The sequence below is a fragment of the Hypomesus transpacificus genome, unplaced genomic scaffold (genome assembly GCF_021917145.1).
Source record: "Hypomesus transpacificus isolate Combined female unplaced genomic scaffold, fHypTra1 scaffold_61, whole genome shotgun sequence".
NCBI classification, from domain to species: Eukaryota; Metazoa; Chordata; class Actinopteri; order Osmeriformes; family Osmeridae; genus Hypomesus; species Hypomesus transpacificus.
In genome coordinates, this window is record NW_025814034.1 from 1,516,241 (window position 1) to 1,539,821 (window position 23,581).

General features: G+C 51.7%; 1 protein-coding gene and 1 non-coding gene across 2 annotated transcripts; both read right to left on the reverse strand.

Annotated features, from left to right (window-relative positions):
- Positions 1-7: 7 nt before the first annotated feature.
- usp34 (ubiquitin specific peptidase 34) lies at positions 8-23,578 on the reverse strand (the record flags this gene model as incomplete). Its single annotated transcript, XM_047017481.1, has 46 exons — positions 8-1,765; positions 2,089-2,245; positions 2,552-2,698; positions 3,785-3,925; positions 4,143-4,222; positions 4,324-4,447; positions 4,906-5,030; positions 5,893-5,997; positions 6,408-6,515; positions 7,005-7,131; positions 7,320-7,398; positions 7,784-7,950; positions 8,418-8,747; positions 9,738-10,042; positions 10,511-10,658; positions 10,897-11,001; positions 11,280-11,324; positions 11,514-11,667; positions 12,353-12,528; positions 12,628-12,702; positions 13,018-13,186; positions 13,727-13,812; positions 14,001-14,081; positions 14,255-14,320; positions 14,520-14,567; positions 14,764-14,839; positions 15,127-15,191; positions 15,294-15,389; positions 15,657-15,710; positions 15,827-15,905; positions 16,275-16,425; positions 16,651-16,823; positions 17,085-17,179; positions 17,900-17,977; positions 18,149-18,205; positions 18,385-18,531; positions 18,695-18,760; positions 18,996-19,159; positions 19,457-19,761; positions 20,034-20,089; positions 20,205-20,309; positions 20,750-20,902; positions 22,688-22,812; positions 23,141-23,181; positions 23,281-23,363; positions 23,522-23,578. Coding segments are annotated over 46 exons (6,159 nt in total), but the record flags the coding sequence as incomplete, so codon positions are not given.
- On the reverse strand, positions 13,356-13,487 carry LOC124465958. Its single transcript, XR_006955864.1, has one exon. It is a non-coding gene; the product is annotated as a small nucleolar RNA SNORA17 (small nucleolar RNA).
- Positions 23,579-23,581: the final 3 nt, after the last annotated feature.

Consider the following 23,581-nt stretch of genomic DNA (forward strand, 5'->3'; position numbering starts at 1 on the left):
CATGTAGTTTGGTTCTTAATGATTCATATTAGTATTTTTTATTAATTTATCATCGATTCAAATAAACCAAAAAAAGAACAGAACACTGGAAGAAGCAAAATGACATAATAGATTATGGAATGTATTTCAGTAAATAAAATAAAGCTCCAACTGTTACATCAAGTGTGCTTTATTTCAACCACAGATATCGTGTAAAATAAAGCACCATTTTATATATTCCATATATATATAAAGTTATTTATATATATATATAGTTTTCATATACACCTTCAGGCAACAACTAGAGAGGATTCTTTACAGAATCAAGTTTCTTGTGGTTCTCTTTTAATGTACAAGTAAACTTAGTTTGGATATTAACCACAGAAAGAAGCAAGGCAAGTTTTGCCTCGTCAAGAAGTACAAAACTGGCACGGAGGACACAATTTTATACACAGTAAAAATGCAATAAAATTAAATTACATACAGAAGAGACTAAAATTTTCTGTAAACCTTTCCCCGTTACAGCAACCTTAAAACAAATAAATCACTTCAAATGGAACTCAGAAATCAGTAAAAAAAAAAAACAAAGAACAACAACAACAAAAAAGAACAAAATGAATGTCTGTTCTTTTTTTGCTCTTGTAAAAAAAAAAATGTGCTATAGCTCGTATAACTATCTTTTCATCCCGGTGGATTGTAGGCTGTGCATGTTTTTGTCCGAGGTCGTTCTCGGAGGGTACTGTACACTGCGGCTGCCATCGAAGCTGCAGAGGAGATGAGGTCAAGTGAGCGACCGTATGCACGTTGGACTGGCATCGGCAGCAGAGCCAACGTAAAAGGGCAGAGGAGCCGACAGAAGATTAACACAAAAGTAGGGAAAGGAAGTGTTGCAAAGAGCATAATTCTTTAAGAAAAGAAAAAAAAAAAAAAAAAAAAAGAATGCGGAAAAAAGAGAATTCTTTTTAAAAGAGCATGTGGCGCCTCGGATGATGGTGAGGATGTCATGACGAGGACGGGCAGGGCCCTTTCCCGGATAGTTTGGTAACCACGGCGATGGTGGCCTCCACCGTCCTGTAGAGCATGTCCAGCGTGTCTGGGGGCGGGGCAGCGTTCGATAGAGCCTGAGAGGGGGCGTGGCTATTGCATCCCGGAGTCTCTGGCCGCTCCCCCACCAGGCCCAGGGGCGATGGGAAGGCCGGCTCCTCCGAGGTGGGCGTGGCCGAGCCGCCGCAAGTCTTAGGGCCCGCCTCCTCATCCCTCGTCTCCTCTGTCGCCGCCGAAGAGGCTTCCCCTCCCCTCCTCCGCCTCTCCTCCTCCTCTGCTCCCATCGACATCTGCTGAGACTGGGACGAGTGCGCCTCCTGCCCTCGTCCGTATGGCTCGCCGCTCTCCGGCACCGAAGACGAGGAGGACGAGGACGAGGACGAAGAGGAGGACGAGGAGGCCTCCATTTTCTCCTCCTTGGGGGAGGAGTCGACGGCGGCACTGTTGTTGTTGGCCGCGGCAGTGGCAGCGGGGTCTGGCGAGGGCGGGTCGTGCTCGGTGCCGGGGTCGATGAGGGAGGAGGAGTCCCGGGTCTCCGTGTCGGAGGTGCTGGCGGGCGTCAGGGCCTCCGGGGGCTCGGGTTTCAGCTCGGCGCACGGGGGCAGCGTGGAGGCGGAGGTGGAGGGGGCGCAGACGGGCAGGGAGCCACCCCCGGCCGTGCCCGCGCTGGTTCCCTCCACGGGGCGGTCGTCGTCGCTGCTCATCCGCCGGCGCTTCACTGGTGTGGCGCCTTCCTCCTCCGCTGGGTGAGAAAAAGACAGATATATTAGTGTTCAAGCTTTATAAAACTTTGACATGCTTGATCAATGACAATCCCTTCAGTGATTTCATGAACAGTACCATTACACCAGATCAGTGAAACAGGGACATAGGACCATCCAAGGGTCGTTTCTTTATGAAACCATTGTCAGTTAGGTGATTGAAAACAATATAATATATATAGTTATATATAATAAAAAAGTACAATAAAAACTTGACTTAGATTAGTCCAATCCTACTCCACTTCCTGGTTTCCACATTTAGAATTATTATTATTTTTTATTATTATTATTCTCCGCCTCGAACCTTTGGCCTTGCGCTCCTTGGCCTCCTGCTCCAGAGCGCTGCGCTGCTGGACGCAGGCCCGGCACATGGCCAGCAGCTCCTGCAGGGCGGGACCCAGAGCCGGGTCCAGGGCCTGGGGGGTGTGGACCGACAACATCAGCGCCAACACTCGCAAGTCCTGATGGGGGGGGGGGGGGGGGGGAGGAAGAAATACACCATGAGAACCGTGTTGACGTTTGAAGAGATTTCTCTTAGATTGTTCCTCCTTCTCTGTTCTCTTAGATTGTTCCTCCTTCTCTGTGAACTGAACTGCGAAGCCCTGTGTGTCGTTGCGCTATACATGGGACGCTTTATTACCAGATCTGAAAAATGTGAGATCTGTGTTGTGTCCCCCTCTTCCTAGCGTACCCCCTAGGGGGGGGGGGTAGCGTGAGGAAGAGGAGATGTAGGAGGTGTGTGTGTGTGTGTGGGGGGGGGTACTAACGGCGTTGAGGAGCCCGCTGGTCTTGCTCAGCTCCTGGTGGTGGGCAGCCAGCTCAGGCTGAAGGCTGCGGTACTCGTTCAGCAGGTTGGTCACCAGCAGGCTGGTGAGGTTGGCACAGCTGGGGCCCGACAGCACCTGGTTCTGCACCTGAGGGGGGGAGAAACGCACCAGAGTCTGCACAGGTATTCTCGTGGAGACTCACGATTCAGTCTCATTCAAAATGCCAACACTTAACCTAACCCTAACCCCTAGCTTCTAACCCTAACCCTACACCCAACTCCTTATCCCAACCCTTAATGCAATTTATGGCTGGACAGTATGGCAAACATATTGATCACGGTAGAATTCTGAAGAACGGTATTTTGCAATCAAATTCATGGACAAAAATGTTGCGCGGGAAAACGCGCGCTCAATCCAAGTTCAAGGTTTGGGCTCAGCCCCGAATGTCGACACCGTCTGGCTCCGCCCCTGACCGCAAACCCATAAAAACAGCCCCTTTAGTTTACTATTATTGAGGAGACTTCAGGTCCTTACATACAATAGCTGGTACACACACAGTTAAACCTCATTTGCTTGGCTTTCAATCCTGGCAAAATGCTCCATTTATGATGGATTTATGATTATTCACACATGACGGTGTTACTACAGACAACTGAGCAACAACCTGTGAACTCAATAAAACAGGAATCAAAGATGCTGGATAAGATAAAACATCGAAATTAAATTCCTTCCTCCTGTTATTAATTCACCAGTCTGTCAATGACTGCTCTGGTAGTCGTAGATAAAAAGATAAAAAGAGGGGTTTACTAAGACGGTTGCCAGTCGATGGAAAATAATGTCTGTGAAAAACGAATCCACTGTTCAAAATTTAAAAACTCGTCAAAAGATCACTTTCATGGACCTAAACGCGCAAAAATGACCTCTTAAATAAATAAAAAACTCCTGCAAAAAATTCAAATGTATGTTCCTATCTATATGGCAAGACCCCAAACGTGACACCACCTATCTCAAATCAAATAAAGACAAAGTGCCGACATGAGAAACAACCACGGTCCTCTCGAAACAGAAGCACTGCATCCTCTGCTGAGGGACTCAAGTCTCCAGACCAGCCCTGGAGGACACCCTGGGGCCTCGGGGTCCTGGCTGGCCCCAGCTTGCCGTCTGCAGGCTGGGGGAGAGCCGCAGGACGTGGGGGGGGGGTGAGGTCTGTTCCCCGTCTCCCGGACGACCTACCTTGTGGAGGAAGCTGCTGAGGAAGGAGTAGGCTGTGTTGTTGTTCAGGAAGGTCCTCTCGTCCATCAGGATGCACTTGATGTACTCGCCGAAGGCCGGGTCCTCACACAGCAGCTTCACGCACGTCTTGGCCAGCGCCGACTGCGACCGCCACCGAGGAGGAGAGGCGGGAGGGGGGAGGAGAATGTGACTTAACTGGGGTTGGATTGTGTGTGTCGTTGAGTGCCTGTGTAGGTGCGAGTTTTGAAGATGTGTTTTAGTGGGTCTCTGTTTGAATGTGCGAGTGTTTGAGTGCGTGTGTTTGTGTATTTGAAGATGTGTATTTCAGCGTGTGTGTGTGTGTGCTTGCTTGACTCACCTGAGACTGACTCAGCTCGGTCCAAAGCTTGGGGAGGAGGGCCAAGTGAAGAGGCAAGCCCTCGTAGGCTATCAAGACACCTGGGAACACAATCACACAAGACACAACCTTTAAAAACACATACCACACACACACACAAGCTACAGACACACAACATGCACACACACACACTCCAGCATACTTAGTTTGACCAGGGTCTCGGTGAACTTCTCGCAGTTGATGGCAACCCGACACAGCAGGTGGATGAACTGGTGGTAGGACAGGAAGTAGTCTAGGAGCATCCTGTCATACACCTCGTCCTTTCCCTACAAGGCAGACACACACACACACACATCACACACCATCGCCTAAAACTATATACACACACACAGATATGTTATATATATACAGACACACACATATTTATATATAAAATGAAGCTTTTAGAAAAATCTAGAACAGTCTTTATTTAGGTTTGTCGGAGACAAAGCTACTGTTCACACCAAGACAAAAAGATCAAAAAGAAAAATGGATCATTCATTTCTTTGACGTGCAAGTGAGCTTCCAGAGCAAACCCTCAAGACTCAAACTCGGCTAGAGTTAGCACATACAACTGCGACATGTCTCGAGGACGGGGGGGGAATTCAAAGACTTCTGCATCGGCGCCAGAGCACATCATTGCGACCCCTGGTGGACAGGTGAGTGCAGAGCAGCTGGAGGAGTGGTGCTGTGGGTGAGGACGGGGAGGGGGGGGGGGGGGGGGGGGGGGGAGGGTGGTCCCTACCTTGCTGGTCTCCACCATGGAGGGCAGGAGGCACATGTTGAGCTCAGGCCGGGGGGGGCGGATGTTGTTCTTGCCCCCCATCAGCTTGATGTTCTCTCTGCAGGGCAGGTAGGGCCCAAACGACACTGTGCGGGGGGGGGGGGGGGGGGGGGGGGAGACGATGCAGTCAGTATGCACCGGACAGAAACATCGTCCATCATAGCTGGACTAATAAGAGCAGAAGATATTATCATCATAGTAACAAAATATGTAAAAAAAAATATGAGTAAATAATTACAAAAATAAGACATATCAATACTAATAATACATTTCAATCATTAACAAAAAAAGAGGTTTGGAATGCAGTCTTCCTTGTGTGCGTGTCGGAAATATTAAGAATGTAACATTTTATACTGAATAATACAGGTGCTTAGCATTCCTTGTCAGCAGAGAACGACCTCCTCCCCCACATGAACTACAGATAACACTAGGCTTACGTAAACACACTGCCCGAGGGCTGACCATCATCTTACTAGAGATGCCATCAATATGTTTCACCTTATCTGTACTAAGTAAACCATCTGGTCTCGTCTTCCTTGAGGGTTTAGGTTGGTTGAGGGGCAGTTCTATGGGCGCATGGGAAGCCCTCTGTGACATGCTTGCATGTAAAAAGGGCTATACAAATCCATTTGATTTGATTTGGTCAAGTCTAGGGTCAGAGAATTCCAAGTTTCCCCTGCTGGGGACGCACGCGCACACGTGCACGCTACCTCTGGGATCTGTCACCCCGACAGCTGAGATGCAGAGGAGGGGAGCTTCTCACCAACACGTTTCAATGGTCTTAACAGGAAGACCAGAGAACCAGACCACTTTGTATAGCGGCGATCAAATGTGTCCCCTGGCGAGCGAGCGTTCAACGACCGTCCTTTCGTTGAACGCGACGACTCTGCGCACGACTTGAGGAAAAGAGAGGATTGCACCCAGTGTGGCGGCGGCGGTGGCACTCACTGGGGATGTTGCTGTGGTGGTAGGTGCAGTGGTTGTGCTGCAGGAAGGGCACCAGGGTGTGCAGGAAGTCGTGGGGACTGAGCAGCACTAGCTCCTTCAGGACGTCTGGGACACAGACACACACACACGGACACACACACAGACACACACGGACACAGACACACACACGGACACACACACACACGGACACACACACAGACACACACGGACACACACACAGACACACACAGACACACACACGGACACACACACACACACACGGACACACACGGACACACACACAGACACACACAGACACACACACGGACACACACACACACACACGGACACGGACACACACACAGACACACACGGACACAGACACGGACACGGACACAGACACGGACACGGACACAGACACACACGGACACACACACGATATAGAGAGAACGGTTGTTAAAATCTGGGGTAGGAAGGGAGACAAGCAGAATTAAGGCAGAGAGAACGCGCGAGAGGGAAGGAGAGAGGCCGTCTACCCAGGCAGGCGTTGCGGAGCTCGGGGGGGCTGTAGGAGTTGAGGAGGGTGAGCAGCTTGTGGGCAAAGTCGATCCTCTCCTGCCACTGGATCAGGGCCTGCTTCACGTCTGGACGTCAGGTCAGAGGTCACACAGGTTAAACCACAGCTCATAAAGAGGTCACAAATGTCCATATTACATTTAGTCATTTGGCAGAAGCTCTTATGCAGAGCGAAATAAAAGACTACATGTAAATATTACATGTCTATCTGATTCTGGTTTACAGGAGAATAAACATTTTAAGCAAACTCCAATTTCAAATAATTGCCTGATTTAGGATCAACTTAATCCCCTATGTTTTAAATGTATTCCCTAACCATTCTTTACAAATTCCCTGTGTTTTAACCGATTCCCAGTGTTTTAAACTAATTCCCATGTGTTTAAACTAATTTCCTCTATGTTTTAAACTAATTTCCTTTGTTTTAAAACCCCTTTATAAGTTTTAAACCATTTCCCCTATGGATTTTTCAAATGACTGAGTCAAAAAACTGTGGGCGTCAATATTGTACTCATTCCTGGGGGGGTTCACAAGGGAAACAGGAAGTGAGGCGAGCGGACCTTTGCGTTGCAGGTAGGGCCGCGTGGCCTTGAGGACGGACAGGAAGATGGACAGCAGCTCAGCCAGGTCCCCGGTCACATGACAGGCGGTGGCTTCGTGGTACATCATGTGTAGTGTGTTGAAGGACTGAGAGGGAAGGAGGAGAGATGAGAGAGAGAGACGCAGTGAGAGAGAGAATAAAGGAGGATATCCCCTGAACGCGTCACCTCGTCTCACAATACGAATATTCAACGAACTCGGGTTTGAAAATGAGAATTCATACAACTGGGCAGTTTGTTGCTGTGTATGTGCGTGTGTGCAGGTCACAAACATACCTCCGTCATCAATATGAGTCCTCGGTTGAAGACCACTAGCAGTCTGTCCTCGTCGTTCTCCAGTAAAACACGGAAGGCACTGGAAGGAAAATGGGAAGAGGATGTTTTACCAGCCCACCGTCCTGAAGGAGGGTTCATCCACCTCATCGCTCCTGTGTGTGTGAGTGCGCGTACATGTGTGTTTGCAAGCACCGGTCTAATGTGTTCAGGAAGACCCATAAAGAATGTCCATCCACTTATAGCTTAGAATGTAAACAAGTGTGTGTAAGTGTGTATGGGTGAGTGTGTGTGTGTGTTTAGGAGTGAGTGGGTGTGTGAGCGTGCATGTGTGTAAACACCGGTCTAAAGTGTTCAGGAAGACCCATAAAGAATGTCCATCCACTCACAGCTTAGAATGCGAATCAGTGTGTGTAAGTGCGTGTATGAGTAAGTAAGTGAGCATATGTGTGTGTGTGTGTGTGTACCTGATCAGGGTGGTCCAGCAGGAGCGGCCGTCCAGGCAGCGGAGGTAGCAGCTGATGGTGGTCTTCTTGAACTGCTTCACGTCCTCCAGCTCCTCCTCCCTCAGCTCGACCGGCTCGGCGCGCTGCGCCACGAACAGCTGCATCAGGTTGAACAGCTCCTCCACCGCCTGCAGGGGGCAGCGCAGGGAGACAGGGGACACACACACGCCATTAAGAGGACGGGCGGATGGATCCGTTGTGGACGCACAAAGCATCGTACACCCAACGCGCCCTGATTCACACTCCTCACTCCGCCCCCCGAGAGTACACGGAACGAGGGCCGCTACTACCTGGCGGCACAAACGACGGAAAGTGCTGCACGGCACCGTCTCAGCAAGCAGAGGTGCCTGCAGCTGCCTGAAGGGGGCGCCAATATGCCAATTCCCCTCAAAGTGAAATGATAGATAAGACAAAACACAGACTTATCTATTTTTTTATATATGCTTGTGCGCCCCCCACGTGACATGAAAAAATGCCGCCCCGGGCGGCTGCCCGGTCCGCCCGTGCCTACAACTGCCCCTGCCCCCCCATCACCCACACTCCAACAATCACCCCCCCACACTCTGACTCCGACCCCTACCGCGCCCCCACTCACCCCGGGGTACTGGCTGGCGTGCGGCGTCAGGTTCTTGAAGGCCCACTGGATGTTCTGGTGCGAGGCCAGCTGGCGGGTGAAGGCCTGCGACTGCTCGCAGCACAGCCGCAGGATGCCGTAGTAGGCGGGCAGCATGCCGCGGTTGAACAGCACCACCTCCTGGTCGTCGTGGTCGGCCAGGATGTAGTTGAAGGCGATGTTGTTGGTGACGGCCGGGTTCTGCACCACCAGGCGCACGTTCTCCGGGCACTCGGCGCACACGTTGTACCAGAAGGAGAGCAGTGCCTGCTTGTTGTGGTTGGTGGCGATGGCCGGCTCCGACAGCTTGGGCTGGGAGGGGGGAGGAGGATGGGGGAGGAGGTTTGAGGGGAGAGAGGAGGTTTGTGTGGAAAGGGGGGACACATAGGAAAGGAAAGGTGACGTTTCCATGATATCAAATCAGGATAGTGCTACTTTCAGATGGCGTAGGCACTGCATGACAAAACACTAGGGCTGGGAATTGCAAGGGACCTCTCGATACGATATTATTGCTATACATATTGCGTTTCTCGCGATCCTTGCGATTCTTTCTGTGTGGTGATTTATATCGTGATTATTATATTTTTTTATAGACTATGATACCGTTTTCCTTTCAAATACAATATTTTGCCCAATACATTGAACATTATAACAAACCGCCTTCATAATTTCATTTAAAGCTTTCCACATTTTATTACTGAAGTTCAATTTGAATGTTAACCATAATCAGCCTAAACTAAGACCAAGCAGCACAACACAGTGAATGGACTATTATTCATCTGTGTACCAGTGTTACATTCAACACTTGTCAGACAGGGATGTTGTTACTGACACGTAATGGTCGCTAGATGGTGCTACGGATCTAAAGGCAAGGTCGGATAATTAGCCTGCCTTCGTCAATCTGTCATTCATTTCCGCGTTTTTAGTCGGTGATTATTTCATTAGAACGTTTGTTGTCTGGCCCTTCAATCATTCAGCAACATGTCATTCGTTAAAAATGATGTTACGCAAGTTGCGGGTTAGACTGGCATGAGACATGTCAAGTCGTGCACCAAACAGCCTGTGACATTTCATTTGGTTTGATTTTAAATAACATAGCAACTATAGTTCTTAGATGTGTCTGGTCATATGAGACTTATCGATGCCACACGAGAACACAATTGAACATTTTCACATTTCCACTAACCAACCCGACTCCTCCCGGGCAAATTCGAACCGCGTGACTGTCTCGTATAAAACCCCCTCCACCCTCCGCCTCCTCTCTCCCCCACACCCCACCCTCCACCCCTCCAGCCCCCGTACCTGGAAGAGGTTCCACAGGTCCATGAAGTAGGCGGAGAACATGAGCTTCTCCGTCTTGGAGATGAGGCAGTAGGTCATGAAGCTGAAGTACTGCACCAGCTTGGTGGTGCCGTGGGCGGCCGCGTCCACGTACAGCTTGGCGCGGCCCAGCAGGCCCAGCAGCAGCGTGTACACCTGGTGCAGCACGGCCGTGGTGTCGGCCGACAGCGGCAGCTCGCGCGTGGGCAGGTGCAGGGAGCGCGTGGAGCGGAACATCTGGCGGAACGAGTTGCTGGGGATGAGGGAGACCAGGAGGTAGGCCGCGGCTGGAGAGAGGGGGGGGGGGGGGGAGGGGAGAAGAGAGGGGGGAGAGAAAGGGAGGGAAGAGGGGAAAGGGAGGGGTGGAGAAAGGGGTGGAGAGAGGGGGGGGAGAAAGGGAGGGAAGAGGGGAGGAGAGAGGGAGGATAGACGGGCAGAGTAAACACAAATTGTAATCCAATATAGTGTAACAAAAAATTGTGTACCATACAAAAGGACATGGGCACCTTAAAAAGAAACTTGATTAAATAAAAACAGACTACCGTGATTTTCCCTGACACTACTGTAACCTTACATGGGCAAGGACATGGGGAAGAGGACAAGGGTCATTCTGTAGTCGCCCACTGTAAAACCTCAAGGAACAATTCTCCTGTACCCTGGCCTAAGCAAACATTCACTGTTCCACTGACTGGGGGGAGGTGGAAGGAGGAGGTGGAGGGAGGAGGTGGAGGGAGGAGGGGGGGGGGGGCTCTTACAGGTGCGGACGCGGGGGTAGTTGTGGGCCAGGAGGAAGCGCTCCACCCAGTTCTCCATGTTTTGCAGCACCCAGCTGTGGGCCAGCTTGTTCCTGGGGGTCTGCACTGCCAGCCAGTCCAGACACTGGGAAGGGTTGTACTCAATCACCTGGGGGAGCGCACACACACACACACACACACACAATGGATGAGGAGATGAGGACTGAGGATTTCAGTGAGTTATCGAGTGACTGAAGTGAGCGAAGTGAGTACGTTTAGCGAGCGAGGGCATAAAGTGAGCCGAGTGAGGGTGTGAGTTCACTGAGTGAGCCACAACACATACTTTCTCCTGTGTGTGTGTGTGTGTGTGTGTGTGCGTATAGGAGTGAAGAAACACCAGCGCTGACCTCCCAGATCCTTTGCAGTATGTAGGAGGCGAAGGAGGGCATGCCGGGCGGACCGCCGGCAAACTCCATCAGCATGGTGAGCAGCTTGAAGAAGGGGTTGGCCGCCTGGTACAGAGGGAGAGAGGAGAGAGGAGAGGGGAGAAGCCGTTGGTGAAATGGACTTTGTGCAAACAAACGGTCACTTCCTATCTTGTAAACACCGTTTTGTATCCTGTTATTCCAAGGGAAAACCCGTGTTCACAAGCAAGGATTATTTATTTTTGTAATTTTTTTTGTACAAACAGGCAAAGAAGCATTTTTTTAGGGGGGGGTTTTCTTTTAGTTTCTTGGAAAACAACTTCCTGTCTTGTGAGCTTGCGGCCGCTCTCTGCGACGTCGCTTACCTCGGGGGTGAGCTTGGCGATGGACGTGAAGAGCATGGACACAATCTGCAACAGAAGAGGGAAACGAGACCCCTTTAACGGCGAGTTTGTCAAGTCTGTGTGTGGGCACAGATTAAGTGTGTTTCTATACCTGTTGGGCGTGTGCATGTGTTAAGCACGAGCGTGCGTGTGTGTATGCGTGTCAAGCATGCGTGTGCATACATGTTCAGCGTGTGTGTGTGCAGAAGAACCCACATGCTCAGCCAGGCGGTTGTTGTAGCGACACAGGCTGAAGATAAGGTTGCAGGTCTGCCGGATGTTGATGCCGTCTCTGATGTGCTGGAAGAGGAAGGGGAAGCCCTTCCCTGCGGTGAGGGCGGCCATGTCACTCTGGGACAGAGTCAGGTGTCTGGAAGGAGAGGGGGAGGGAGAGAGACAGGGAGGGAGGGAGGGAGGGAGGGAGGGAGGGAGGGAGGGAGGGAGGGAGGGAGGGAGGGAGGGAGGGAGGGAGGGAGGGAGGGAGGGAGGGAGGGAGGGAGGGAGGGAGGAGAGAGAGACAGGGGAGGGAGGGAGGGAGGAGAGAGAGACAGGGAGGGAAGAGGGGAGGGAGGGAGGAGAGAGACAGGGAGGGAAGAGGGGAGGGAGGGAGGAGAGAGACAGGGAGGGAGGGAGGGAGGGAGGAGAGAGACAGGGAGGGAAGAGGGGAGGGAGGGAGGAGAGAGAGACAGGGAAGGGAGGGAGGAGAGAGAGAGACAGGGAAGGAGGGAGGGAGGAGGGAGAGAGACAGGGAGGGAAGGAGGGAGGGAGGGAGGGAGGGAGGGAGGGAGGGAGGGAGGGAGGGAGGGAGGAGAGAGAGACAGGGGAGGGAGGAGCGAGAGAGACAGGGAGGGAAGAGGGGAGGGAGGGAGGGAGGAGAGAGAGACAGGGAGGGAGGAGGGAGACAGGGAGGGAAGAGAGAGACAGGGAGGGAGGAGGGGGGGGAGGGAGGAGTTATTTTACAGTCACAATTTAATTCCAACCATCTCCACTCTCCATGGATTAATAGCATCGTTCTTGGGTCAACAAAACAAGCGCCTCTGACCCCCCCCTCTTACCTCTCGGAGCGCGACTGCTCCACCAGCAGGGCGATGAGCGCGATCATCTTCTCCAGGGCGGCCGGCCGGTACTTCTCCTCCGCCAGCGACAGGATGTCCTCCTCCTCGTCCTCCTCCTCTCCCTCCTCCTCAGACAGTACCTCCACCTGGGGCTGTGGGAACATGGGGGAGAGGTCCTGAATGAAAAGAAACGCGCCCAATCCGCACATGAGACACGTACACAAAGAGCACAGGCGAGGAGAGCTGAGGGTGAAACGGAGGGTGCAGCTACTCACAGTCTCAGGGCCCTTGGTGCCCATGTAGAAGTGGACCATGATGGAGATGGCTTGCAAAGACAGCAGGAACTGACTCTGGAAGCACAGAAAACATCAAGTATAATCAGTCAATAATAAACCAATCAGATCGATGTTTGGGTTGGACCGAAGGTTTTGGCATCAATGTGCAGTTTCCGCCCACACTGTCACAAAACGGAGAAAGGGCGCATACTCCGAACAAGAAGTCTTAAGGGAGACGACCGATATCTTTACAAAGATAAGAGTGAGGGAAGAGTGAGCGACGACCGAGAAGTCGAAAAACATTCAACAGTGTGGCTCCCCTCCTCACCTCACCTCACCCCCCCCGCCCCCCTCTTCACCTTACCCCTCCACCCCCACCCCCCCCCTCACCTCCTCCTCTCCCATCTTGGCGAACTCGTAGAGGAAGGCGAAGTACTCGGTCAGGTGCTTGCTGTGGGGCTTCACGCCGTGCTCCATGATGGACAGCAGCGTCTTGACGAAGCGCGTCACGCACGAGCGGCTGCCGATGTCCTCCACCGGCCCGTCCATGTCGTCCGAGCTGAGCGGGGGAAGGCAAAGAGGATATGAGGTCATTAAAACCCCGGAGCCTCGGGAAGAGGGCACTTCCTGGTATCAACCAGGAGCCACACAAGACAACAACACAGACAAACAGGTAGTTGTTGTGGTTGGATTTTTTGTACGTAATCATTTTACAAATGTTTTTGGATGTTGTTGCGTCACATAACTTTCCGAGTCCCCACAATGCAAGGGCCAGGTGACACGTGGCGCTTTCCACTCTCAGCCAGCTAATGACACAGACGCAACAACGTCCGTCGCGCTGCAACGCCTCTAGTGGCATTTTGGTCGCATTACAATTTTAAAAATTGCTCTAAATCGACAACCTGCATATCAAATGACCAAGCATAATCGCATATCAAAACAGTCCTCTGCACCCCCCACCAAAAGTCCCTGCCACATAACGCAGCTTCGACTGTCATACAGCCGCGATGTGACTAGGAGAGGTACAGAGGAGACGCTGGGAGGGGACGACCGGAGGGGTCTCCCAGTAAGGGAAGCAGAGGCTCTGCTTGGGTCGTACCCGTCCTCCATGCCAGGCTGCAGGTAGAGGTGAGCGTGCACGGGCCTCAGCCTCTGGATCACGTGGATGCACAGCCTCTGGAACATCTGAGGGGACAGAAATGGATAGGGGTTCTTCAATGTCCACAGGAGGAAATGTGTTTTGTTCAGATCCATACAGTAAAAACAATAGCTAAATAGAAAGATGAACACCAAAACAAAGGGACGAAGGAAAGGAAGGAGAACTAGGGAGCGGGTGATTGGGGGAGGAGCGAGCGAAACTGGCCGGCGCTCACCTGTCGGACGATCTGATTGGGGCACTTGATGAGGATCTGCATGGGCCACCAGTTGTCATCCGCCATGCGGTCCAGAAACCACTGGAATACAAAAAATAAACATAATAACATATTCATAACGGTAAAGAAAATATATATTACACATGTATTTTAATATTTTATTTCGCTAATGAGCTTTTAGAATTCCAACGCCTCCACCTGTAATGAGAGGATTGAAAGGAGGTGTTTATATCTTCCTGGAGAGATGGACTCACCTCACAGGCTGCCTGGCTGTTGTTAAACTGCTTGGTCAGCAACTCGATCCACTGCAACATGGTGGGCTGCAGACACAACAACCAATCACATTTGAGTACAGACGCCTGGCTAGACTAATCACATCGGCAGCGGACTGCGATGCACCTTTCAAACTAATCCTGAGCAAAATCGATTTGAATGGATAGGATTGACTGATCGTACAGTAATTCCTTACACATCTCTTGATATCGTGTGACATAAACTTCATCCTAAAATGGATCTCACCTTTTCCTTGGAGTGAATGAAGGTCTCCAGAACAAACGAAGTGCTCAGCTGCAATTTACAAAGAATACGTATCTCTTAACATTTAAGGAAAAAGTATTATGGGTTATAAGGTCAAGTAAAACATTTATAAATACAATATTTGATAAATCAACGTCGGTTAGGCATGCAGCCCGATCGACGAGACAAAGTTGACGATGAACATAACGGTCGGGGCGCGGTTGGGGCGCGGTCGCACGCGGCTCACCTTGGCGGTCATGAGGGAGATGGCTTTGGGGTCTGGTAAAGTGCTGGGGATGCTGCTGCAGAGCTGCCACATGAAGCTGAGAGACAGAGACAGAGAGAGAGGGAGAGAGGAGACGTCAGCCGTTAGCATCACAGTAACGCCAGAGGGGAGGAGACGTCAGATAGCCTACAACCAGCCGTTAGCGTCACAGTAACGCCAGAGGGGAGGAAACCGTCAGCTAGCCTACAACCAGCCGTTAGCGTCACAGTAACACCAGAGGGGAGGAGACTTCAGCTAGCCTACAACCAGCCGTTAGCGTCACAGTAACGCCAGAGAGGCTCGACGGACCGAGGCCGAAGTAAAAAAAGTTTGGGTTGCACTGACCCAAAATAGGTGTGCTCGAAGATGTTCTTGTCCTGCAGGAACTGCATGTTGTCGTGCCAGATCCACTGGAAGAGAGAGAATATGCTCAGGATAGAAACGACGAGACGCTTCCAAAGGGAGCAAAACTAAAACCCCCACACCTGGGGGCGTCTGAGACGCGTGGGTACCTCCAGCAGGTCGGGAGACACGTCAAAGTTGAAGTCCTTCCCGTTCTCCTCCTCCAGCTCCACCCTCTTATAGAACAACATGTAGGCACTGTGGGTCTAGAGGGAGGAAGGGAGGGAAGGAAAGAGGAGGAAAGAGAGGAGGGAGGGAGGGATAGAGGGAGGGAGAGGGAATAGATGGCCGGACAGAGAGATAGGTAGAGAGAGAGAGATTAATAAATGGATGGAAAGAAGGGATGAAGGGATAGAAGAAAGGAGATGCAGAACGAAGGGATAAGACAACAATAAACATTTTAATATTTCTTTTTTCAAACAAATGTTACAGAAATTCACCGCCAAAAACAGACACCGCACCCCCAGACTGACCTTCTCAAAGGAGAAATCCATGAACTTGTCCGTGACCGAATCGTACGTCTTGGTCTGCGGGAGGAAAGCGTTCATTCGTCAGAGCTCTCGCACTTCTAAACATCCTTCCATGTGTGTGTGAGTGTGAGTGTGTGTGTGCTGTAGCGACGACGTCTCCGGTCGCGTCTCACCGTCATCTCTCCACCGAAGCACTCCGACGCCAGCTGGGCAGAGTCGAAGGGCTTCACCTCCGCGTCGTTGAACAAGTACCTGTGAACAGACCCCGTCGGTGCAGCCGACCGACATGTGACCAAAATGAGCGTTGCATAGTCCAGAATTAAATAGAGCAGCAAATAGCAATTTCAATAGAGAGACCTAATTTACCATGATGACTTATTGATACGCTCAAGCTACTGACTGCTTTAGGCCTGGGTTTGACATGCAATGTCTCCTTTTCTTAAACGATATTGATATCAGTGGGTGTGGTTTTGTGGAGTGTTTGGGACAGGTCTCTCGAAGGTTTTCATTTGTTATTTTTATTGACTTGTATATGTAAATATCTCAGGTAGCCTTCAGGATTGGCAGTAAGCCGAACACGTATGAATAAAGTTTGGAGTTCAAACTGCCCTCCTGGCTCACCACTTGTTGCTCTTGTAGGCGTGGGGGTTGACGATGTCCCGGATGAAGCTGTAGTAATGGCCGCCGTCGGCCGTGCCCGTGTGGACCGTCACGCCGATGAGGTCATACTCGTAGCTCTCCGCCACCTTGCTCTCGCCCTCCTCCCGGAAACCTGACGGACACAAGGGGATTTGATTGGTTGAAGCCATCCAATCGCAGGACTGCTTGGGGGCAATTACTCGCTGATTCAACCAATTCAGGAGGAGGAAAAAAAACCCTGCATGAGACGCGTTCCCTCCGGATAGAAAAAGAGGAAACTGAGCCCGAATCGACGGCACTCGACGCAACCTAGCCCCTATCTCAGAACCCTCGCACCGCGACAGGAAGTGTGCCTTACCCTCCTTCCTGTCGCCCTTGCCCATGAGGAAGTCCTCGGTGTAGGGGGTCATGTCCAGGCGCAGCGGGAAGGAGAAGTGCGTGTTGACCTTCTCTTTCATCATGGTCACCATATTGAAAGTGTAGCGCATGGTGTTGAAGCTCAGGATGCGCGGAAGCTTCTTGAAGCACGCCCTGAGGAAGAGGAGGAGAAGAAGAGACAGGAGAGAGAAAAGGATGGAAAGGAAACGATCGAATAAAGATAATTTAGTAGATATAAAAGTTAGAGAAAAAAAACCCTGACATCTTGTCATTTAATAGTCCTCTAAAACACGTGTAAATGAACTCATCTCCGCATCGATTTGAATCACATTTGGAGCACACTTGACCCTGCGAACATGCAAACATGTCCATCCATCCACCCTTAAACGAGAGGATTGCGTGGGCGACGCTCACCTCTTCTCTGCTCGGACCTTCTTCCCACACTGGGAGCAGGTGTACATGTTGTCCCCCTCCAGGGTGTCCTTGATGGTCACCTCATCCAGGGACTCCTGAGGAGCGGAACACAAAGCCAGAATGTGGGTCCTGAGGTCTTTTTTTTGTTTACGGTACAAGAAACCCATCCTACTGATTTAAAAGGTGCTCTATGGGAAAATGTTGCGTGGTGTTTCTTGACCGATGTACACATTATTGTCTTGTTCGTCGTGTGTTTCGAGTTTCTCCTAGCCTGGTATTGTCTTAAACCTGCCCCGGCTGGTGGAGGTGTTGTGAGGGCTGGGGGAGGTGTTGTGAGGGCTGGGGGAGGTGTTGTGAGTGCTGGTGGAGGTATTGTGAGGGGCTGGTGGAGGTGTTGTGAGGGCTGGTGGAGGTGTTGTGAGGGCTGGGGGAGGTGTTGTGAGGGCTGTGGGAGGTGTTGTGAGGGCTGGTGGAGGTGTTGTGAGGGCTGGTGGAGGTGTTGTGAGGGCTGGTGGAGGTGTTGTGAGGGCTGGGGGAGGTGTTGTGAGGGCTGGAGGGGGAGGTGTTGTGAGGGCTGGTGGAGGTGTTGTGAGGGCTGGGGGGGGTGTTGTGAGGGCTGGTGGAGGTGTTGTGAGGGCTGGTGGAGGTGTTGTGAGGGCTGGTGGAGGTGTTGTGAGGGCTGGAGGGGGAGGTGGTGTGAGGGCTGGTGGAGGTGTTGTGAGGGCTGGGGGAGGTGTTGTGAGGGCTGGTGGAGGTGTTGTGAGGGCTGGTGGAGGTGTTGTGAGGGCTGGTGGAGGTGTTGTGGTGCCACTCACGTAGATGTTCTTCATGTCAGCCACCTGGCACCTGACGGTGTAGAACTCCTCCGCCGTCTGGCTGACGTGGTCACAGTCCTGCGGAGGGACAGCAGCACAGGAGTCAGGGGGGGGACACAGTGTAGACAGGGAAACATAGACATGGAAACACGGAACACAGACATGGTAACACACACCACAGAACGTAGACAGGAGAACACAAAACACAGACAGGGGAAAAGGTCAACAAAGACAGAAGAGGTTTCGTACCAGGGAGACCACGTTGTTGGTGATGACCCCTCCAAACAGTGTCTTCACTGTGTTTTTCTGAGAAAGACAAAAAACAAAACCGTTAATAAGACAGCCTTATTAAACCGCCCTAGAAAATACCATCACATGACAACCGAGAAGACATTTAAACATATAGTGGTGTTCAATGAGACAGTGTGTGTGTGTTGTGGTCCAGTCAGGGGGGGGGGGGGGGGGGGGGGGGGGGTCAGGTGTACCAGGTCATGGGACATCTCCTCGATCTTGGTGATGAGGTCGGTGAAGAACTCGGTCATGTCCTTCTGCTCGCCCGTGTTGAGGGGCTGCTTGTCCATGGTGTAGGTCTTGCAGAAGGGGCGCGGGTTGTACGCCTTCCTCTCACTCTCCTGGGGGGGGGGGGGGGAGAGAGACAAAGGGAAGGAGAAGGGGATGAGCAGCAGCAGCAGTGAGTGGAGGATGGATATGGAGTCTTCTAGAATCTTCAGCAATGTGGAAGATGGTATGTTTGCTCCCACCGTAAAGGAAGTGGGTGTGTGTGTGTGTCTGTACCATCAGATAGGTGAACATTTTCTGGAGCTCCAGTAGAGTGGTCTTGTGCTTGATCTCTTCTGCGTACTGAAATAAAAATAAAATCAAAAAAAGATTTACTAATGGAAATAATTATTGCTCAAATCGGATTCCAGCAAACAATTAATAACAAAAGCAAGACAAATAAATAAATACATTTTACTAGGACGTTTTTTGGTTCCAAAGTCAAATGACAAATCACAGAGGATTGGTTATCGTAAAATAAGATATATATATGAAGGTGAATCTCTGTTCCGGCGGGGCGGTGGCGCGGTGGCCTGACCTTGGCGGTGAACACGGCCTGCCGGGCCTCGGGGATCATGTAGAGCTGCTGGATGGTGGAGGCCAGGTAGCAGGTGGCCCCCAGGTTGGTGAGGCCCACGAAGCGACACTCGGCCCGCACGTCGTCGTGGGGCCAGTAGTCCCACTTGTAGGGGGCGTGGGAGGCTGGACGCGCACACATGGACACGAAACTGCAGTTAACGTGTGTTCTAACGCAGATCGGGAAATACACTGGGGGCCTTGTCGACTTCCAACTCTCACCTATCTTTATCCTTTATACTGCCCAAGTCAGACACCTCTCTCAGATTCCACCCCCCAAACGTCCCTTTCTCAATACTACCTCCACATCTGATTCTACCCCCCCAATCCCTTCCCCCTCAGCCACTCCCTCACAGATTTTGTCCTTCCGGAACCCCCCCCCCCCCTAAAAGATTTCCCCCACTTCCCCTCCCCCGTCCTCACCCTGCATGTGCTGGGACATGACCCAGTTGTGCAGCAGCCGGTAGTTCTCCACCGAGCCCTTCACCGTCTCCACCAGCAGGTCGTAGGCGGCGGCGCGCGCCGCGTGCGACTTGGCCTTGGGCTGCGAGCGGTCGGCCAGGCTGGGCAGCAGGAAGAGCAGGTCGTGCACGTCGCGCAGGAACTCCTGGCCCTCGCGCGAGAACTTGAACGGCGGCTTGTGGCGCAGCACGCTGGTGGCCAGCCGCAGCAGGCCCGTCAGCCCGTCGTCCTCCACCGCCCCGTCCTGCTGGTCCAGGATCTCACGGCTGGGGGGGGGGGGGGGGGGGGGGGGGGGGAAGAAGAGTTTATGTGAAATTTGGGGTTGGGAGGGTGGAGGTTGTGGCGGGGAGGCGGAGTTTGGGGAGGCAGAGTTTGGGGAGGCGGAGTTTGGGGAGAGGAAAAGGGACACTGAACAGCCCTAACACGCAAAGTCTTTGGATAGAACGGACCCGTAACTAACTGGAAGGGGGGGGGGGAAAAGCAGCAGAAGAAATCAATCAGGAAGACAGCCAGTCTCTGTTCTGCTTCGCCAACTCACCTCCGGATGCAGTCGGCCAGGTGCCTTGCCAGGGCGTCCAGGTCCAACAAGGTAGTCTGCAATGAGTCGGCACAGCAGCTATTAGACCGAGGCTAGCCTGCTCTACTTGAGTGCTACCCTGCCTTGGTACTGATGGGCAGCGTGTTAGCGGGATGCCCAGCGTTGCCCTACCTGGCTGGCGTCTTTGACGTGGATGTTGTCGATGAGCTTGCACAGCAGCCAGAAGTACTCCTTACAGCCCGTCCTCAACAGGGGCTCCTCCTCGTAGTCCTCCACCTGCAGGACACGCGCACACATCACATATGGAACGGCATTGGGCTTTGGTCAAGAAACGTTGGCAGGGTGCAAGTGTGTGGACTGTGTGTTTCAAATGAACAGAACGAAAGTTTGTGGGTTTGTGTGTGTGTGTCTACAGTAGCATGGGTGCATTTACAGGTGTTTGCGTGTTCTTGTTGTTAAAACGACCCTTGTGAGGACTAGAAATACCCACAAGGAAACACCTTGTAGGGACATTTTCTTGGGCCCCACAACTATGCTTTGTGCCATTTCTGTTTTTATTTTGGAGGGGGGGGGGGGGGGGTTAGGGTTAGAATTACAGGGTCGGAGAAAACATTAAGGGATAGTGGTGAGGGATACCATCATTTTAGGAGTGAATTATTGGTCCTCGCTAGGATAGTAAAACAAACCAGTGTGTGTGTGTGTGTGTCAGTACCCACCCGGAGTGGTTTGAGGGCCTGGGCGTCAGGCAGGAACTTGAGCAGCGTGGAGGCAGCCAGCAGCAGGAAGGACCTGTTGATGGACTCCCCTCCCTCCAGGCCTGACAGGGACAGCTTGTAGAGGCCGTTACACGCCTCGTGTCTCACCGCCGTCTGGTGGGGGGGAAACATTTGTCAGAGGTCAACGCTGCCCACAGACGATGCCATCGCTCTGACCATGCACACCGCTCTCTCCCACCTGGACAAGGGGAATACATATGTGAGGATGCTGTTCATTGACTACAGCTCTGCATTCAACACCATCATCCCCTCCAGACTGGTCTCCAAGCTTGTGGACCTGGGACTAAGCACCTCCCTCTGCAAGTGGATCTTCCACTTCCTGACGGGGAGGCCACAGGTGGTGAGAATCGGTGACCGCACTTCATCTGTACTGATCACCAACACAGGCACCCCCCAGGGCTGTGTGCTCAGCCCTCTCCTGTTCTCCTTGTTCACCCACGACTGTGCGGCTACGCACAGCTCCAACCTCCTCGTTAAGTTTGCTGACGACACAACCATCGTGGGCCTCATCTCTGACAGTGACGAGTCAGCCTACAGAGAGGAGGTTGACACCCTGACATCATGGTGTCAGGACAACAACCTCTCTCTTAACATCAGCAAGACCAAGGAGATGATTGTGGACTTTAGGAGGCGGCAGGAGGAGGAGCATGCACCCCTATTCATCAATGGATCGGAAGTGGAGAAGGTCAGCTGCTTCAAGTTCCTCGGGGTGAACATCAGCAATGACCTCACCTGGTCTGTTCACACGGACAAGGTGGTCAAAACGGCCCGTAAGCGCCTCTTCTTCCTGAGGAGACTGAAGAAGTTTGGTATGGACTCAGTCATCCTTACTAACTTTTACAGATGCACTATAGAAAGCATTCTGACTGGTTGTATCACAGTGTGGTATGGGAGCTGCACAGACCGGGACCGCAAGGCCCTACGAAGTGTGGTCCGTTCTGCTGAGTTCATCATCGGCAGGAAGCTCCCAGCCCTACAGGACACCTACCACACACGTTGCCTTAGGAAAGCCAGCAGGATTCTAAGAGACTGTTCCCACCCATCCTTCAGTCTCTTTACCCCGTTGCCTTCTGGCAGGCGTTACCGCAGCATCCGGTCGCGCACACGCAGACTGGACAACAGTTTCTACCCAAGGGTCATCAGGCTTCTCAATGGACACTGATATGGACTTTTTTACTGCACACTAGTCACTTATACACTGTCACTTTCAGCTACTGGTTGCTCTTTCAGTAACATTGCACTACTGTACCTCGCCACCAGGCTCCTGTTTGGTCATTGACAAAGTCACTGATCTGTAAATTTGCACTACTGCACTGTACTCCATTTAGGTTAGATTAGTTTATAGGGTTGTAACAGGTTTTTTTTTTTTTTTTTTTTTTTTTTTGTGTATTAGGGTTAGTATAGCGTACTATTTATTTTATCTGTAATTTAGGAAGTTTTAGTGTTAGGGTTAGTATAGTCGTTTATTTATTGCTATCTGTATATTTAGGAAGTTCACTTATCTAAGCTCAGCATAGATGTAAATTTGTTCTGTGTACTTATATGTTATGTTATGCCAAGTGCTTGCGTTGTCTTGTCTTAAGAATTTCAGTGCCCAGTCTAACCTTGTGTTGCTCTGTGCACCTGACAAATAAAAGACTTGAATGTCTGGTTGGAAGACGCCCAAATCCGGTATGCCTCCCCTCCCTCCATCCCTTCCCCGGACCTCCTTCCCTTCCCTCTCCAATCGGACCTCACCCCCTCCACTCTTCCCCCCAGACATCCTCTCTTCCCTCCCGGACCTTCTCCCATCCCCTCCCCTCCTCCCTCTTTTCCCCCCAGACATCTTCTCTCCCATCCCCTCCTCTCCTCCCTCCCCTCCCAGAGGTGCTCCCTCACCTCTGGCACCAGCAGCGTGAGCTTCTTGAGCCAGTCGTGGAGGTGCTCGCTGTCGGCCAGGCTGGACTTCACCATGGAGCAGCAGTGGGCCCAGCTCACCAGCAGCCACATGGAGTAGTGGGTCACTGGGGGGGAGCAAGGGGCTACGGTGTTTAGGAGGTGGTAACAGGGGGGGGCATCCAATATATGACACAGGCTGAGGACACGAGGGCAAGTCTGCTCAAGAGCGACACACGGCTGCAAGTTACACGCCATCTGTGCCTAATTTGTTATCGTTCACGATGCACTTTCATTTGTTACTGCGAGTATCAAAATGACCCAATGAATATCAGGCCAAAGTGCATCAAAAAATATAAATAAATCACGTTTTTGAGTGCGATGTTCCACTGTCTAGAAAATAGATCTAGCCTGCTTCTACAACTTATCGTCTTTTCTTTCGGGAGCCTGTCTCACCTTCGTGCCGGGACCTGTGGTCCGACTGAGCCTTCAGGACCCTGCGGAGAAACCAGGAAGTCAACGTTACTCTGAGGGAGGGGAGGGGAGGGACACAACTCTACGTTTCGACACGACCTGGATGACGCTCGCTTCCTCACCTGTGGGCGAGGTTGTCGTAGGTGTAGGCCACGTTGATCAACCGCTGGATGAGGTTGGTGCCTTGGACGAGGCCGAGAAAGACCTACAAAATAAAAGCCGTAAAAAAATTTTTTTTTAAAGGAATAAAAGACAAAGAATCATGAGAGGTGAAATACAAAAAAATACAAATACATTTCAAAAAGAAATCATGAATGAAATCAACCAAATCCCTTCAACCAGGCGGGTGGAGAGACGTGTCACCTCGGTCAGGCGGGGGATGTGCAGCCCTTTGCCGTGGTCCCCGGCTGCCTTGCGGGCCTT